The 19,012-nt window shown below is 44.2% G+C and overlaps 1 protein-coding gene and 3 long non-coding RNA genes across 4 annotated transcripts in view; 1 reads left to right on the top strand and 3 right to left on the bottom strand.

The window, feature by feature from the left end:
- The window catches only part of LOC145506993 (uncharacterized), a 41,167-nt gene extending 33,959 nt beyond the window's left edge, over positions 1 to 7,208 (bottom strand). Inside the window, exon 1 of the long non-coding RNA XR_014054494.1 lies at positions 7,118 to 7,208. This is a non-coding gene — a long non-coding RNA (uncharacterized LOC145506993). The remainder of the gene's footprint in view (positions 1 to 7,117) is intronic.
- Positions 714 to 7,109, bottom strand: LOC145506784 (uncharacterized). Its single transcript, XR_014054331.1, has 4 exons — positions 7,058 to 7,109; positions 3,452 to 3,991; positions 1,122 to 1,437; positions 714 to 838 (listed from the first exon to the last, which is right to left on the bottom strand). It is a non-coding gene; the product is annotated as an uncharacterized LOC145506784 (long non-coding RNA).
- LOC145505891 (neurotrypsin-like) overlaps positions 6,364 to 19,012 on the top strand; it is a 73,595-nt gene continuing 60,946 nt past the window's right edge. The window contains 1 exon segment of the mRNA XM_081489132.1: positions 6,364 to 6,906. Within this exon segment, the coding sequence (XP_081345258.1) occupies positions 6,414 to 6,906 (493 nt within the window). The 5' untranslated portion in view covers positions 6,364 to 6,413.
- LOC145507010 (uncharacterized) lies at positions 15,066 to 16,960 on the bottom strand. The gene is made up of 2 exons (XR_014054502.1): positions 16,608 to 16,960; positions 15,066 to 15,982 (listed from the first exon to the last, which is right to left on the bottom strand). It is a non-coding gene; the product is annotated as an uncharacterized LOC145507010 (long non-coding RNA).

Raw genomic sequence — 19,012 nt, 5'->3', positions numbered from 1 at the left:
AATATCTGAGGTATTGTTTTTAATTCTATGAGTTGCCATTTACTGCCATATTTGTCCTGATAATTGTCTTTACATACTTAAATGATAGTCATGTGCTCACTGTCCAGACCTTAATATACTGTTTCTAATTCTTGCAGCTTCGTAAAATAGAGTTATCTCCATATTACAAACAGGGAAACTCTATTTTCGAAGAGGTTAGCAGTGATTGATGGATGAGTGGGGAGCCAGGACCCTTAAATCCTATCTCCACTCCCACCCTCCCCCATCCTCAGGCAATGAGTTCCCCGGAGGACGTTGATGCATAGGATACAAGCCGGGCAAATGCAGACTTTTACAATTAGCTGAGGCTTTGATCCCAAACCCCAAAGTAGTTTCCTAGTAGTAGTGGAAGTGTTGGTCACTTAGTCGTATCCAACTCTTCATGACTTCAACTCTTTGTGGCTCCTCTGTCCATGGAATTATCCAGGCAGGAATACTGGAGTGGGTTGCCATTCTCTTCTCCAGGAGATCTTCCTGACCCAGAGATAGAACCCAGGTACCCTGCATTGCAGGCAGATTGTTTACCATCTGAGCCACCAGGTAGGCAAACAACTAAACAGCTAAACTGCTTCTCTCCCTCTCTTTCAACCTCAACCCAGGTCCAAATCTCAACTTTATGGTCCCTAAGATTCCAGTGATGAAGTAGGGAAAACAGTAAGCAAAAGGAGGGAAAATAGGACATTGAACATTTATTCTTATACAGACTCATACCTCCCACAATAATACTATTAAGGGAGTCCAGTAATGCGAATCAATTGCCGTTCTTGGATCTGCACACTCCAAATGGGGAGATCTCTTTCTTGAACGTGAAAGAAGTTGGGGAGAAAAGATTCTTTAATACCACTGCCCCCCCCGGAGGCCAGGAAACTAATAAATTTAATAGGGATTTGAACCCAGGTCTGCTGGACTCTAAATCAGTAGGAGTATAACCAGCATCATAGCTGGATAAAGTAGGTTTCCACCTGGAGGCAACTTGTGGCTTAGTAGATGGGAAGATTTTCCTAACAATTTGGATTTTCTAGAGACAGAGTGAGCTAGCTTCCAAGTAGAAATTTCCCCCACCCATAGTTTTTAAAAAATACCTGGAAGTCTACTTGTTAGGAAATTCTAGAAAGGTTTCCTGCATTTGACAGAGTTGGGGCTCTAAGTCCTTTTCAACACGGAGATTCTGTGCTTCCCAGATCACCGGCAAACAGTTCTAGCCAGGTTTTTCTTTCTATCTGTTTACTCCTTTTACAAGTGACCACAGCTCACTTGCAACTGAGAGATTTGAAAACTACTCATTATCCTCAGGCAGACGGCTCAGGAAAAGAGTTTTAACTCAAAATATCTAGTGATGGGTTGACCAGAAAGTTCATTCGGGTTTGTCCGTAGTGCCTTGGCTTTCAGGGACCAAACCTGTGGGGATGAGGAGAGAGAAAACCCATCAGACAGGACTAGTGTTCAGGGGAGTGAAGCTAGGGTGGCTGCATATTTGTCTTCCATCTTAGAGGGGAGATGCTGGGGGGCAGCAAGGGACAGGGGCGTGGTAGGGAGGGGATTTTCTGCTTTGTGGAGGCAGGTTTTCACAGAGTGACTTACTCTGAGGAGTTAAAACTCAAAGGCAGTTACTGAGGCTAATCTACCGCATTATAGTTGGCACTTTCTGAGTGCTCTGCTCATCAGTTTATAGGCATTATCTCAGTTACCTCCCCCCATCAGATCTATCTTGGAAACATGATTACTATCCCTTTTTTGAAGATGCTGAGCCTTTGACTTAGGAAACTAAGGGAACTTGCTTAAGATATTTCAAGGCCAAAATAACATTTTTTCTTTTGGGGGGGCGCAGGGGTAAAGAAACCTCCTGCCAATGTAGGAGATGCTGGTTTGACCCCTGGTTCGGGAAGATCTCCTGGAGAGAGAAATGGCAACCCACTCCAGTATTCTTGCCTGGGAAATCCTATGGACAGAGGAGCCTGGCAGGCTACAGTCCATAGGGTCACAAAAGAGTCAGACATGACTTAGCAACAAAACAACAATGAAAATCTATATATTTACATCTATATTCTTCATATACCCTATGTATAATTTGAGTAAGCCTGAAAATGAACCTACAGAATTAATTTCCAGGTAGGGATTACACCAAGGTTAGATGAACTTTCTAAAATAAATGGAAACAAAAAAGTATTCTGTTTTATAAAATTCTATTTAAAACAATAAGGAAAATAGAGATCAAATGCCTCTTAAAAGCATTATGAATACAATGAGTCAAGCAGAGCCCCTTTGGCCAAACCACTGTGCCATTCATTTAGCAATTCATTACTTGTTTTCTGGACCTTTCTTTTATTTTCCAGAACTTTTAACTAAATACTATATGTTCTTTTGTTGTATCCACCCCCCCTTGACCAAAGGCCTGATAATGTCTTATAATTTTAAATCTTCCACAGTCCCTAGACATGGACTTATGTTATTGATATTATTTAATATATTTTTGCTTTTATGTGAAAGAACAATGCCCAGTGTTTCTTTTTTAACAATATTTTTGCACTTGGAATTGTTCAAGTAAATACTGCATTTTGCTTTTCCAAATACAGGCAGTACCCAAACTGTACATGGAACTTATCCAAGTTATTTGGTGTATTGGCTTTAGAACTCTGTATATTCAGTCCATTATGTAGGTAAAGCATAATGATCCCCTAAACGACCATAAAACCAAATGTCCCTATATAACACAGTTGCCACAGTAAAGTGCAGGTATGCACATGTATTCAATACTCGCGCCCGGCTCCACCCCCAAGGCTGCACCTCCTCCCTGCTGTGAGGTGGGCAGGGAGACACCCCTCTTCACTTCCCTTTTTAGGTTTTTGGCTGGGAGGCTGGGGATAGTTGAGCTCTTGAGCCTTTGTCACCCAGGTTGCTTGATGGAACTGGAGGTTACAGAGGTGACAAGAGAGACTGGGGGACCTCATGGGGCTTTTGAAGGGTTGTGCTGGGAAATGCCTGCCAAGTGTCATCTGTTTCATTCTGTTCCTTCTCCTGGCTCCTTTAGCGCTGCTGAAGGGATTGGAAAGCAGAGAAAGCATCCACAGTGGGCTTCTTGCAGCTGTAACACGATGGAGCTGCCGCCCCCTTTCCTTTGGCTTTGCTGTGTGTGACAGGGTGAGGAGCGGCTGAGGAGCGGTGGCTAGGTGGTGGTTCTCCGGGGTGGAGGGAGGCTTCTCCCCCAGCCCCCAACACAGGCAGTGTAATGTGACAGAGGCAGGAGGGAGAAACGCAAATCAGGGAAGGGGAATCCATTCCATCGGATGGGGAATTGGAAATCCTAAACATCTGCATGTTGGTAGCAGCCAGGAGGAATGAAGGAAGAGAGGGAAGGAAGAGATTAGCAGGAGGGCGGAGTAATACATAAAGAGCAGGTCTGTTTAAGTCATACTTTCCCTGTAAAATAGAGGACAAAACCCAAATCGAGGCCCTTGACTTCACAGTCCAATTACAGACATGCTGTTTTATCATCTCGGAAAGGGTACGCTTTAAAATGGAGGCGATTACATCCAGATGTGGAATTTTCTGTGGATAACTCCACTTCGTATGAATCAGCTTCATAACTTGTTAACTGTTAAGTAGACCTTGGAAAATTGTCAGTTCCTCTTAGGTGTAAAACGGGCTGGAGAAGAGGCCACACCAGGGTCCCTATTCTTGGGAGCTCAGTTCCAACCATCTTCTCTTCTACTCACTTCTTTCTTGTTATTTTCCTCTCTCCAAGGTGCATAGGTACACTGGGACCAGGTCTGCCTCCAGACTCTCAGCAAGTGTGAAAGCCCTGGGTGTAGGAGCCATGCAGAGAAAGGAGAGAAGCAGGGCTAAGCGGGCCGATCAGAATCCCAGGGCGAGCCTTTCTTGGACCATCATGTGAGTGGCAGAAGGTGGAGACTCAGTTTTGAAGAAAAGGGGTGATTCCTTTTAGAACTGTCACCTATAATAGACAAAGAATCTATGATTTGTCGGAATCTACTTTGGCCACCTCATGCGAAGTGTTGACTCATTGGAAAAGACCCTGATGCTGGGAAGGATTGGGGGCAGGAGGAGAAGGGGACGACAGAGGATGAGATGGCTGGATGGCATCACTGACTCGATGGACATGAGTTTGGGTAAACTCTGGGAGTTGGTGATGGACAGGGAGGCCTGGCGTGCTGCGGTTCATGGGGTTGCAAAGAGTCGGACACGACTGAGCGACTGAACTGACTAAACTGTGATTCTTCCCTGATGGTCCAGTGGCTCAGACTCCGTGCTCCCACTGTAGGGGCCTGGGTTCAATCCCTGGTCAGGGAACTAGAGCCCATGTGCTACAACCAAGACCCAGCACAGACAAATAAATAAAAATAAAGAAGTAATTAAAAAAATAAAGTGTACAAATCAATGGTTAAGTAAAAAAAAAAAGAAAAAATCTGTGATTGGTGAATTCTGCTGACCTCTACTAAAATAAGTAAATCAACTTCCCCCAAATATGTATTTTAACTTTACGCTTCTTCGCCAAGTACAGTTTTAACTATGCTTTTGGAATCAGAAAAGTGTAAGTTTAAAAAAAATGAAACAGTGGGTAAAAGCATCTTGAGCAAAAACATCTTGAATAAAGATTTAATAAACACATTCCTGGATGCCTAATATTGTTCATTTGTCCACTTCTCTAAGTAAAAATCAGATATTTCATTAACAGGGGTGAAAAATTAAGAAAACAGTAATATGATTCAGAATGGTTAAACTAAGATTATTTGAGTTGGGGGTAGGAAATTAATTCAGTTTCTAACTGAAACTAGGTTTTAACAATAAACATTTAATGTTCAAGTTTTCTTCAGAGGAGTGTACGATGGGATTCCCAGGTGGCTCCGCACTAAAGAATCTGCCTGCGATGCACGAGACTCCGGTTGGATCCCTGGGTCAGGAAGATCCCCTGCAGAAGAAAACGGCAACCCACTCCAGGGTTCTAGCCTGAGAAAACCCATGGGCAGAGGAGCCTGGTGGGCTACAAAAGAGTCATGGGGTCATAAAAGAGTAGCGACTAAACAACAGTATACTGTGGGGCAGCCGGTCTCCCCTACACTTCAACACGATTATGCCAGGATGTAAAACATTACCTTTTTTATTGGCCTTCCTTGTTTCTTGTTTAACTTCCGTGGCATAGTCAGGAACAACTGAAGGGGGAAATCCCTAAAACATCCAGCTTCAGGGATTTTTAAAAAGATTCTAAACCAACTTTTTTTTTTTCTGGCCGGGGAAGTGGGGCAGTGCAAATCGGGGGAGCTGTTGAAAAGGCTTTCCTAAGGTCGAGCCAACAGCTATAGAGTTGCCGGTGGACAGAGTCCACTGTGGAGAGGCAAATGAGTAGGCTTAACTCAAGTCCCATGCTCGGCCAAAACGAGGCAGGTGTTAGAGGGATGGGCTTTTTGGATAGGATGGAGACCCGGACGGATGAAATCTTCTCTGGCTAGAAAGGAAATTTGGTATTAAGAGGGCTTCACTGAATCCCAATAATAACCAAACAACTGGTGTTGTTCAGGGCACCGGGTGGAGAGTGGGTGGCAGGAAGTAGAAAGGCTCGACCTGCTTTCCCTGGGTCGGTTCAGGAATTTAATTTCAGCAAATGTTTATTGGAGCCTAATAAGTGTGGCCCGCGGTTTTAAGTTTTAAGCACTGGGAGATAAAGGAAACGAAATGTGGTCTTGTCCTTGAGGAGCTCACAGCTCAGGAAAATGGCTTCGGCATTCCAAGTGGGCTTTGATAGCTTTTACCCCGGGACTTCAAGGGACTAAACCCATCCACACTTATAAATATTTCAAAACATAGGAAATGAAGCGCGGCAAAGGGGTGGAGGAGAGGTGGGCTGCAGGGGCTGGTGGCAGGTTTGGCAGCCGCCAGACGGAAAGGCTGTGGTGGTGTCGGCTGCTGGCAAAGAGCAGCCAAGACCGTCCCCCGCGTGGGCACCCTCGGACTTGGCTCAGGCACCCCGAGGCCGCCGGGGTGCCAGCGAGCTGGTCTGGCCCGGCCCGGCGCGCTGACAGCGGGAGCCCGGCAAGGACAGGGCGGAGCCCGGCTCCGGGGCGAGACCGCGCGCCTGTGCCCGCCGCCAGAGGGCAGAGTCCCCGGGTCGGCGCCTTCTCTTGGCCGGTCCTCTCTACGAGCCAGGGCTCCGCGGAGCGCACGCCTTCCCCGCCCGGGACCGCTCCCGAGCGCAGCGAGCAGGGGCGCGGCAGCGGGCCCCGCGGCGGGAGGCGGTCCGCGCGCGGGAGGGCGGGAGGGGGCTGGAGCGGGGGTTCCGGGGACGCGCAGCGCCTCCCCCGCCTCCCCTTCAGAAGCGGCGGAGCCGGGGAGCATGGACCAGACGCCGCGGCTCCGGCACCATGAAGCTCCCCCACTTCGCGGTGGCTCTGATTCTCGGGGCGCTCCCCGGCGTGGTCAGCTTTGATTCGGTCCTCGGTTATCCGCTCCACCACCGCTATCACCATGCGCCCTCTCGGGGTCCCCAGGACCCTTATTACCTTGCCACTCAGCGGCGGCCACAGAAGACGCCCCCGCCGCCCCCTCTCCCGCGCGTCCTGCACCCCCCTCCGGCGCTCCGCGCTTCGCGCGCGCACGGCTTCCGCATGACCCGGCCGCCTCCCGGGGACTGCCCCGCCGGGGCGCCCGGGGCCAACGTGACAGACTCCGGCGCTCCTTGTCTGCGCTGGGCAGACGTGCCGCCGTTCCTCGCGCGGTCGCCCCCGGCGGGCTGGGCGCAACTGCGAGGGCAGCGCCACAACTTTTGCCGGAGTCCGGACGGCGCGGGCAGACCCTGGTGCTTCTACGGGGACGCCCGCGGCAAGGTGGACTGGGGCTACTGCGACTGCAGACGGGGTGAGTGGCCGCGGAGCGGCGGCGACCGGGGCCCGGCGGGGAGCCCGCCTGGGTGGGCGAGCGCGTTAGGTGCTCCTGGAGGAGAAAGTGAGAGCGGGTGGGGTTGCGGGTTTGCCTCGCTCTGTGTGAAGGTGGACGGCCACGGACTTACCGTCCAAGTACCTTGGCACCGTGACTGTGAACTAGCGAGGCGCGCTTTGTGTGCGGTTACCTGGGGTGACAGTCTCAATGGAGGGTGGTGCACTCTCGGGCTCCTGGGTGACGGCTTGTCTCCGGGCTGCGGGCTTGTCTCCAGCCACTGTGATGTGTGTGGGGGGAGGGGAAGGGGATGTGTGCGCGCGCGCTTGGCGTGGATGTGTGTTTTCTGCATCAGCTTTGCCTTGAGAATGGTGCCGTATTTACGTAGAAGTGGCAAAGTAAAAGAGAAGATAGTTTCTAATTACCTGTTTTGGAAAGGGAAATATTAAATCTAATATGACAATCAATTACCACACCCCCCCGCTCAATTTCTGCCCGCAGTTGACATGTATTTGAAAAGGTTTTTGCAAACTTTCTGGGCCCAAATGTGACTTGTCAAATGATGTTCATGTTCTGGGGCACAGCGTGGTAAATATCAGTGAGTGGAGAAGAAAGGCAAAAGATAGGAATAGTAACTATTCTAGGGAAGAAGCAACTTGATATAGTCAAGTGCTGTTTTCAAGAATGCCAGTATTCAACTGTATATGTTATTTGTGGAAAACCGGAATTAGTTGGTAAAGAGATAAAGTTGGTAAGATGTTTCACATTAATTAATGTGAAAGATCACATTAGTAGATTTAATGTAAGTGAATCATCTGCCTTTGAACAGTGCTTTGTTTTGAGTTGGTGGCGTTTTGTTTACCATTAGGGCTTTTTTTTTTTTTCTTTAATAGTTGTGGAAAAAAACCCTAAAGTTCTTCAAAGTTTAGATTTTCCTTAAAAAAAATTTTTGGCAGCTCTCCATCCAAGCTTTGTGGCAGGGGCTTTGTTAATTGTGATTCTGAGATATATTGTACTTTGTACCTTTTGGTGATTTGGAGGTTAAACTTTCACAGGGCCATTCTTTCCCTTCATAAAATTTTATTTATATGTACCTTCAGTTGCATTAGTGCTTTGAGTTAAAGGGAAGTGATAGGAAGGTTAAGATCCATTATCCTTCATCCTAGAGAATGAAGTCATCGCTACACTTGTTACACAGACAGAATGCCAATGTGGCTATAAAAAATATGAGGTGATATCAGGCAGACAGCCCTAGTGCTGTTTCACTCTTTATTTGTAGTAAAAGCTCATGGTTAGCAAACACTGACACTTTTTTCATTTTTCTATTATTATATTTCATATTTCCTATTGTGTATACATATATATATAAATAAGTGGAATTCAAAGTTAAAACACTGTAGTGATCTATTGTTCTCTGTTTAACACATAATTTTTTAAATTTTACATTCGGAATGAGGAGAATAGCTTGGCGGTTCATTCTCCCCACCCTCTTGTGTTGAAAAGAAAATTAAACCTAACATCAGTACAGACTCTTTGGGATAGATACCTTTATGCTGATAGCTAATTCTCACTAGACAAAACTCTAAGCACTGCATAATAGTGTGTACTTCCTGAAATAAAGTGCCTGACTGAACACAAGAGAAGCAAAAGAAACCCCCCAAGATGGGAGATAAATACACTCCCTCCCCACCCCACCCCCCAAAAAAGAACCAGGAAAACAGTCTGCTGGCTCTGTAATGATTTAATTACTTTCCAGGCTGTCTGTCATTCACTCCTCACTTTCTGACGGGGCATAGTCATGCCTTAAAATGACTGACATGTTCTGAAACTATGGCTGTCCTGGTTCTACATTCGGTTAGGAGTGTAAACAAAGCTATCATGGTGTGGTGAAAAGAATATGGAATTGTGCTCTGGAGAGCACTGGTGTCCACTTTGGCTCAGCCAGTAGCTATACAGTGTTGAGTAGGACTCTTAACCCCCAAGCTTTGATTTCCTTATCTGGAAGAAGGCAGTTTGGGGATAGATGTATTCAAAGGACTTTCCTAGCACTGAGCACGTACCAGAACAGCCCAGCCTGATAGTTAACAGGTAGGATTTATTGAGGATTCATTCTGTGTTGGATGCTGAGCTAAGCATTTTATATATTAGTTTTCTCATTTAATTCTTTTTTTTTTTTTTTTTTCTGAAATATCAGTTTTACTGTAACCCAGGAACTGATAAGGATTGTCTTACATGTTCTAGGTGGTCTCCCCATCTGGCACAGTGAGAAAACCCACTTTGTGTCTATACCATGTTTCTTTTCCTCACAGAATATTTTAATTTAAAAATGCGAAGTCTTCATGGAATTGATTCTGTTGGTTCCTACCAAGAGGAAGTGTGGTCTTCCTTGAGGCCCTAGGTTTACATTTGACTCTAGAAGTAACCTAGAACTGGAGATATCAATGGGAGATGCTCCCATTTAGTGATTCCATCATCCTCTGCTGCTGCTGCTGCTGCTAAGTCTCTTCAGTCGTGTCCGACTCTGTGCGACCCCATAGACTGCAGCCCACCAGGCTCTGCCGTCCTTGGGATTCTCCAGGCAAGAATACTGGAGTGGGTTGCCATTTCCTTCTCCAGTGTCTCATTTAATTCTTATAGGAACATTATAAGATAGTGCACATTTCACTCCATAGCTCATTTTCCTCTTTAATTATATAAACGTGTAGAAAGTCTGTGTGCTCAATTGCTCAATTGTGTCCAACTCTTTTTGACCTCATGGACTGTAGCCTGCCAGGCTCCTCAGTCAGTGGGATTCTCCAGGCAAGAATACTGACTGGAGGTGGTTGCCATTTCCTCCTCCAGGGGATCTTCCCCACCCAGGGAACGAACTCGAATTTCCTGTGTCCCCTGCATTGCTGGTGGATTCTTTACCACTGAGCCACCTGGGAAGCCTGTAGAAAAGCCTAATGATTCTATTTTTGTAGCTTAAAGACTAGTTTAAAAGGAAAGAGAAAGGAAGCTATGTTTGGCCCAATGCATGTGATTTCCAGTCTCTTATGGCTTGAAAATATCCAGGGTTTTCATTCTCTTTCTTTTTTAAACAAAAAATAGCTTGAACAAAAGGAAAGATTAATTGTAACGGAATCCCTCCTTTGAAAAATGTACTGGAGGCTAGATTTTCATGTACCTGGCTGCGTGGAGACAAATGAGGAAGCTGGTGTCTCCAAGGTGGAAAGTTGATTGAAACCTAGTTGAAGGGGTGGCAGGGGGATCTCAGGTGAGTGGGGCAGGGCGTGGACACTCCAATGGCTCAAATGTCTCAGAACAAGGAAGATTATGCCTGGGCCCTGGGTGTGTGAAACTTGCAAATCAGTGATAAAAGAATCGTTGGGGGATTGGAATACCCTGAATCAGCCTGGAGAGTTAGTTCTTACAATAAGCATTAGAATCATGGCACGGGGGTGGTGGTTGGGGGGGCTTATTAAAATACAGATACCTGGGCTCTAGCCTTGAGACCCTGTTTAAGTAATCTCCGGAATCTGGCTGAGGAATGTGCATTTCTAATGAGCAGTCAAGGTCATTTGGAAACTGAAAACTCATTGCCACAGTCAGGGAAAACCAGGGGAGGGCATCAGAACCCACCTAAGCTGTGTAGCGGTGGGTGGTCACGTCAGCTGAATCTGCCATTCTGTGACTTAATCCTACTAGATTTAGGTGACACTAGTGGTAAAGAACCCTCCTGCCAATGCAGGAGACATAAGAGATGCAGGTTCAATCCCTGGGTTGGATCCCTGGGTCAGGATGCCCTTGGAGGAGGGCATGGCAACCCACTCCAGTATCCTTGCCTGGAGAATCCCATGGACAGCGGAGCCTGGCGGGCTACAGGCAGTAGGATCGCAAGGAGAAACAACTTAGCATGCATGCACATACGGCAGGCCTATGGTAACTTTTTGTGTGGTTTTAGAAAATGGTACCACACTTGTTATTTGACCAGTGTGGGGTAATACCAACTTAGCTCACCAGAATATGATTTATTAACTGAATGTGAGCCAGGTTAGTTTTGACATTTCTACAGGAAGAATTAACAGGTGACTGATGACCTCCAGGAATGTGCTCAGTCGCTCAGTTGGATCTGTCTCTCGGTGACCCCGTGGACTGTAGCCCACCAGGCTCCTCTGTCCATGGAATTTTTCAGGCCCGAATACTTGGAGCGGGTTGCCATTTCCGCCTCCAAGGAATCGTCTAGATCGAACCCCCATCTCTTGTGTCTTCTGCATTGGCCTCTGCTGCTGCTGAGTCGCTTCAATTGTGTCCGACTCTGTGCGATCCCATAGACGGCAGCCCACCAGGCTCCCCCATCCCTGGGACTCTCCGGGCAAGAACACTGGAGTGGGTTGCCATTTCCTTCTGCAGTGCTTGAAAGTCAGAGTCTTTACCACTGTGCTACCTGGGGAGCCCCAGTAATTTACGACTTCCTGACTGGAAAGGGAAATCCCTTCTCTAGTCTCAGGTTGGCCCCTCAGGTGGGGCAACTTGCTTGCACTGTGCTGGGAACTCCTCTTTGTTACAAGCAGCTGAGTGGAACTCAACCTTAAGTGACTGATAGGTAAAATAGATAGAAGAATCAATAGTGCTCTAATAACTGAGATTTTACCAGAAAGAATGATTCATAGATCTGACTTTTTGTCATGTCCTGCTAATCTGTTCACCCAAATCTGATTCAAATAGAGATAGTGGTCTTGTGGGATAAATGCTGCTGTTTACAGGCTGTATTCTTTGAAGTCCATCTGGTGTTTGAAGTGAAGGTTAATGAAAAAGTTGGCTGAAAGCTGTCCCTTTTTAAATTTTTTTAATGCTGCATCTTGATTCTATGTAGCAGATGCTAAAATCATTTATTAGCAACAACAGATTTGATACATTTCCTGGCTGGATTTTAGATATTGAGCTCAATCTCCTTTTCAGGCTAAGGCAGATATAAAATACTTTTGATTTGGAGGCATTATCAGACTCTTCAGTAATGTGAAAAAAATTTTAAGAAGAAAATTAGATGTTCAGTTACTATTGCCTTTTATGAGTGATTATCCTGGACACACACTGTACACAGACACACATACACACACTCTCTTACTGCATATATATTTATTAAATATATATATTTATTCATATATAAATATGGATATATTTATGAAGCATATATACTCATATATTTATATTTATGCAGTGTGTGTGTGTGTGTGTGTGTGTGAAGGTAACCTTTGTAAAAGTAATTGGTTTTTTAACTGTGAAGGCAAACCTAAGTGCGCAGCAATAATGTATTATTCAGAGATCCCTTTATTTGATGTATACTGTGCAGGTCCTAAGGGCTTCCCAGGTGGCACTAATGGTAAAGAACCCACCTGCCAGTGCAGGAGACATAAGAGACGTGGGTTCAATCCCTGGGTCGGGAAGATCCTCTGAGGAGGGCATGGCAACCCACTCCAGTATTCTTGCCTGGAGAATCCCATGGATAGAGGAACATGGCAGGCTACAGTCCATAGGGTCTCAAAGAGTCAGTGTGTGGTGCAGCTCCTAAGTGATAATTGTGAAGATTGTCTATAGAAGATGGAAAAATGCTCATGATAAGGTTGAAGGGAAAAGATTGGAACAAAATGTATATATGTTTTTACTAACTGAAAATAAAGATGGCTGTGAAGTTTGGGAAGGAAAACAGGTGATGATTATGAACTTGGATATGAATGTGGCTTGGATCAGTTCACGCAATTTTGATGGCAAAGAATAGAAAACCTAATTCAAAATGACTGAATAAATAAGGAGGTTTGTTGTTCATATTACAAGAAGTCGGGCTCCAACATAGTACATCTCTATCTCTCTGCTACTCTCTTGATTCTATTATTTTCAAAGTGTGGTTTTATCCTTAGACTGATGGTTATTCCAGATTTCATATTGAGATAGAATAACTTGAAGAAGCAAGATAGGGTATCCTCTTTATGTATGTCCCATTGAAAGAGCAAGGAGACCTTCCCAGAACTTCTGCACAGATTCTCTCCTGTGTTTCATTGCTCAGACCTTCCTGGCACTCTCTGGGAAGGAAAATGCAGTTACCATGCTTTGCCTGTATTAGTCAGGATTGACCTCTGAACACGTGGGGCCTCGCCTGGCAGGGAGAAGCAGGTAGTTATTCAAGAGAACCAACAGAGTCTGTCAAAAAATGTGACTGAGGTTTGTCCTCTTGGGCTGCACACCACAAACTTGCAAGCCCTGGTGCCTGCCCAGCCTCCTACGTCCATGGTTTAATGGATGTGGGGGCCTTACATGTCTGCAGCCAGCTCCTGAAGCAGCATCTCACCAGGTGTGGCAGGCGGTGAGCAGGACATGGCAGTAGTCTTTGCTGTGTGTGTGTGTGTGTGTGTGTGTGTGTGTGTGTGTGTGTGTGTGTAGGGGGTGTGAGGTAGGAGGAATAGAGGTGAGAGCTGGGGCTGGGAGGTGGAGAGGGAGGTTACCAGTTATAGAGGAAATTGACTTGTCAGGTTGGCTCACTGGTTACCAGGGAAACCAGCAGAGGAGCACACCTCTCACCACCCCTTTGATAAGCTGTCATAGTGGAGATGCTCTGTTCTAAGAATTCACACAGTCCCTAGCTGGAGTTGGGGCAGGTATGTAGGAGTTGACTGATTAGGCTCTATGATTAAGAGGGAAGGTCAGTCACCTGAGTAGGGTGTAACGCAGGGACTGATGGAACAGAGGGATGTACTGAGAGCAAGGGGACGGCCATCTGGGATGGCCTGACCATACAATCCTTATACAGGTATCCCCCACTTTTTGAAAGTTTGCTTTATGCCGCTTCACTTTTAAGAAAGACCTACATCAGTACTTGTTTTCGCTAACCAAAGGAAATCCAATTTTCACTTTTATGAAAAATGGTGAAAATTTACAAGTGCTCTCAGTGTTTGTTTTGCTGGGGGCCGTTATAAACTCAGGGCGATAGCGGAGGACAGAGGAGCCTGGCCTGCTGCAGTCCCTGTTGTAGCAGAGCTGAACACGACTTAGCAACTGAACATTATAGCGGCGGCGCACACCCCCCTCAGCAGCGAGAGTGCTGCCCCCAAGCGCCTTCTCCAGGAACTGCACTCAGTATATCAGCATCCGGCTGCCGCCAGTCTTTGAGCTGTGTCTGGGAGCATCTGCACTTTTCCTGTTTATTTTGTGCATTTCTTAGCAAGATGTTTCCTAAGATTAGTTGCTTCTTTTTTGTTTGTTGTTGTTGTAAGGTGTAGGTGTTGTTTTTTGACAAGTTGTGTCTGACTCTTGCAGCCCCATGGACTGTAGCCCGCTAGGCTCCTCTGTCCATGGAATTTTCCAGGCAAGAATACTGAAGTAGGTTGCCATTTCCTTCTCCAGGGGCTCATCCCGACCCAGGGATCGAACCCGTGCCTCCTGCATTGGCAGGCGAATTCTTCACTGCTTAGCCACCAGAGAAGCCCAGGAACAGAACTTACAAAGATGAATAAGAAATCACCTAAGTCCTCTGGTTAAGGATGCCCACTCTCTGGTTGAAATGTCAAAATAATACTAGGCATTTTTTATTACCTTTCCTGTGATATGTACGCTGGGAGACAGATAAACTTACTATTAAGTGTAGTTTAATTTCATCACTTAGAGTTGTACAATAAAATGTTAATACCCACACTATGTGTTTATGTGTGGACTTAGCTACTGAACAGTATAAACACAATTTGTAAAATTTTCTGCTAAAGTTATTTAAATGCATATATTGTCTTATTCTTTTGCATTATATTGTATAATGTTTTAAATGCATGAATAATTGGTGGTGGTGGTGTTCAGTCACTCAGTCGTATCCGGCTCTTTGCGACCCCCTGGACTGCAGCACTCCAGGCTTCCCTGTCCCTCACCATCTCCCGGATGGGCTTATAGATTTATGTAAGCCCAATGTAAATGGGTAGAATTGCTTATTCAAAAGATATGCTTTCATTTTGAACCTGACAAGTTCATATTTTTCTCAGTATGAAAGGTATCTACATAAATAATAAATGAACAATTAATATGAATTATAGATGAGGACTAATGGGGGTGAGTATAGTTCAGTTGGATATTTAAGGGGATGCTTCCTATGTTAAAAGATGATTTCATTTTGACATGGCATGATTTGAGTAAAATCTATTATTTCACAATGCTAAAGTGATTTCAGTTATGGGTAAGTGTAATCATTGACAAAATAGAATTCAGTTCAGTTCAGTCGCTCAGTCGTGTCCGACTCTTTGCGACCCCATGAATCGCAGCACGCCAGGCCTCTCTGTCCATCACCAACTCCTGGAGTTTACCCAAACCCATGTCCATCGAGTCAGTGATGCCATCCAACCATCTCATCCTCTGTTGTCCCCTTCTCCTCCCGCCCCCAATCCTTCCCAGCATTAGGGTCTTTTCCAGTGAGTCAACTCTTCGCATGAGGTGGCCAAAGTATTGGAGTTTCAGCTTCAACATCAGTCCTTCCAATGAACACCCAGGATTGATCTCCTTTAGGATGGAGTGATTAGATCTCCTTGCAGTCCAAGGGACTCTCAAGAGTCTTCTCCAACACCACAGTTCAAAAGCATCAGTTCTTTGGCGCTCAGCTTTCTTCACCATCCAACTCTCACATCCATACATGACCACTGGAAAAACCATAGCCTTGACTAGACGGACCTTTGTTGGCAAAGTAATGTCTCTGCTTTTAAATATGCTATCAAGGTTGGCCATAACCTTCCTTCCAAGGAGTAAGCGTCTTTTAATTTCATGGCTGCAATCACCATCAGCAGTGATTTTGGAGCCCAAAAAAATAAAGTCTGACACTGTTTCCACTGTTTCCCCAATCTATTTGCCATGAAGTGATGGAACCAGATGCCATGATCTTAGTTTTCTGAACATTGAGGTTTAAGCCAACTTTTTCACTCTCCTCTTTCACTTTCATCAAGAGGCTCTTTAGTTCTTCTTCCCTTTCTGCCATAAGGGTGGTGTCATCTACATATCTGAGGTTATTGATATTCTCCCGGCAAAATAGAATACCTGAATACTATCAAATAAGCTGTAGGAAAAAAAACAAAACATAAAAATTAATGTAGCCTCCCCAACTGTACTTGAAAAATTCAACTAACTAATTCTCTATTCAGTTGTTTTTAGGCAATGTGATTATTTGGTGTATGTTTTATAATTAAGACAGAAAATGATCACTTAATATATTTTTCCAATTTTGCCTTTAGTAGAAGGCATAAGATTATATTTAATTTATTGTCAAATATGTGTACTAAATTGTCCAATATGTAATGGACTTTTGTTCTGTTTTTTTAATAGTTCATAAACTGAAATTTCTACATCACTTTCAGCTTTAAGTATACTTTTTGTCAAAGATCTGAATAATAGCTTGATGTCACCAGCATGAATTTCTGGTTCCACCAGAACAATAGAGCTGACTAAAATTAAGTATTTTGTGCCTCTGTGAAGTTCAGTAATGGATGAGAAAGGATTCGGGCGATAACATTAATTTTCTATTCCTCATTTATCAAACTGTGATTTTTACAAGATTTCAGAAATATTTATTTTTAATTCTGTTCAGAATACTGGGATGGATCTTTGTTTTTGCTGTTTTTTCTGTCACATGAGTGAGTGCTATTGTATAAGTATATTTTAAGGAGTTAACTAAATAGGCATACCTTTTCATTTCACTAATTTTGAAATGAGCTGGATTTAGAGAACAAAGATAACTGACATGTTTGGTTCCTTTCCTGATATTTCTTTTAGGTCTTCTTGAAGTATGGATGGTTTTGCCAGCTGTCCATGGAGAGATAATACCAGAATGGGTCTATTAGTTTGCTAGAGCTGCTGTAATGAGTACACAGACTGAGTGGCTTAAATAAAGAAACTTGCTATTTCACAGTTCTGGGGACTGGAAGTCCAAGATCAGTGTCAGCAGAGCCATACTTCCTCTCAAGACAGTAGGAAAGGATCTGGTCCAGGGCTCTCTCCTAGCTTCTGATAGTTCCTTGGCTTGTGGAAATGTAACTGCAACCTCCGGATGGCATTCTCCCTATGGGTGTCTGTCCAAATCTCTCCTTTTTATGAGATCATAGTCATACTGGATTGGAGCCCACCCTAATGATCTCATTTATCTTGATCCTCTGCAAAGACCCTATTTCCAAATAAATTCACACATTCATAGGCACCGGAGGTCAATGCTTAAGCATATTTTGGGGGGAAAAGAATTCAGCCCATCACCATCTTTCAACGATAACCCTGTATGCGAGACAGAATAAGAGACACAGATGCATAGAACAATTTTATGGACTCTGAGGGAGAAGGTGAGGGTGGGACGTTCTGGGAGAATAGCATTGAAACATGTATATTATCATATGTGAAACAGAACACCATTCCATGTTCGATGCATGAGACAAGGGCTCGGGGCCGGGGCAATGGGATGACCCGGAGGGGTGGGATGGGGAGGGAGGTGGGTGGGGGGTCCAGGAGGGGGAACACATGTGAACCCATGGCTGATTCATGTCAATGTATGGCAAGGACTATTACAATATTGTAAAGTAATTGGCCCCCAACTAAAATAAATAAATTTATTAAAAAAAAAAAAAAAGAATTCAGCCCACTGCAATAGCCTTGAGAACCGATGAAACTTGTGAAGAGAATTTTAATCTAGTTAACTCTCTTTCTCTAGATTACCTTGTATTGAGTGAGACTGATAACATGGCAGAAGAGAACCCCTCTGGAATGTCTCTTTGTTTTAGGAATCCCTATTTTTTTTTTTTTTGTAGCTAAGTTATCCATAAAGCAAATTTCTGTAACAAAAATCTTTTATGTTCCTTTTCCTTTATAAAAACTGGAGATGTGTTTACATAATAAAAAAATAGTAGTAAACTAAAATGACAGTGATTTCAACATCTTTTAAAAATGTACTCATTTTTAATTGGAGGATAATTGCTTTACAATATTGTGTTGGTTTCTGCCATATGTCAACATGAATCAGCCAGAGGTATATGTATGTCCCCTTCTTTTTGAACCTCCTTCCCACCTCCCACTCCATCCTACCCCAAGTTCAACATTTTTGGCAGAGAATTAAGGTAGTAGAATTCTGACCATTGTTGTGTATTGGCACATTTTGCCTTTAAGTAGTTGTTTATACCAACAGGCTGGTACGACTGACAGTTTTCTTTGTTTTTTTGCAATAATTCTTTTCATGAACTCTAGGGGCTCCTCTCCATGACATGCCATCATGCATAGCTTTATAGTTCCAGACTTTTTTCTATTACTGGTTTAGTCTGTAAATTAGTAATGACTACTATAGTTGATCTAAAACCTCTGTCTGAGACTTCAAATTTTAGATTATTGTTATTAACACTTTTTAAAAAATAGGAATATTTAGAATAGAATATTTTTCCATCAAATTGGCACATGAGAGACTTTAAGACCATGCAACCCTGGATTCACTGAGGTGTTGCTGAGAGACATGAGCTGAGACTACGAGGAACATCGCAAAGTGCTGGGCAGAAGTAGGAAAGTATGAACCAAGGAAGACAGATCAATTTTTGGTAATAAGAGGCTGTGACAACGGAGCAATATTTACCAAAGAATCTGGTCTAGAATTTGTCTGAAGAATTTTATTGTTAGTAAGATAGTAATAAAAATGAGTTTACCAGGCTCTGGCCTTTGTGGATTGCTTTATTGTTTTATCCTCTCTCTCTCTGGTTTTTTTTTTTTTATTTCCTCTTGTAATTGCGTATCTATAAATTTGTGCAAATGTATAGTCCTAGAAATTTGTACAGTCCTAGAAATTTGTACAGCCCATGGGACAAATCAGCCTCCACTGGAGGATTAGCCTCAAATATAGATCACCAGAAAGCCACTTCTCTTGTGTTCTGTAGTATAGAGAAACTCTTAAGACTGTCTTATGGATCTGCCTGGCTAGTGTATCCCCATGTAATGTTTGGTAGATTTGTTGTAGTATTTCACCATCCTGGTGAATGCCAACATGGCAGAATGCATAAAGTGGTACCTGAACTATTGAAAAGTGCTTATTGCATCCCAAGTCTTTGCTCAGGTTTGGAGGCAAGGG

This window comes from Giraffa tippelskirchi, chromosome 1 (genome assembly GCF_054371585.1).
Source record: "Giraffa tippelskirchi isolate mGirTip1 chromosome 1, T2T-mGirTip1v1.2.pri, whole genome shotgun sequence".
In the NCBI taxonomy this organism is placed as follows: Eukaryota; Metazoa; Chordata; class Mammalia; order Artiodactyla; family Giraffidae; genus Giraffa; species Giraffa tippelskirchi.
The sequence above is the reverse complement of the archived record's forward strand: the minus strand, read 5'-3'. Positions and strand labels throughout refer to the sequence as shown.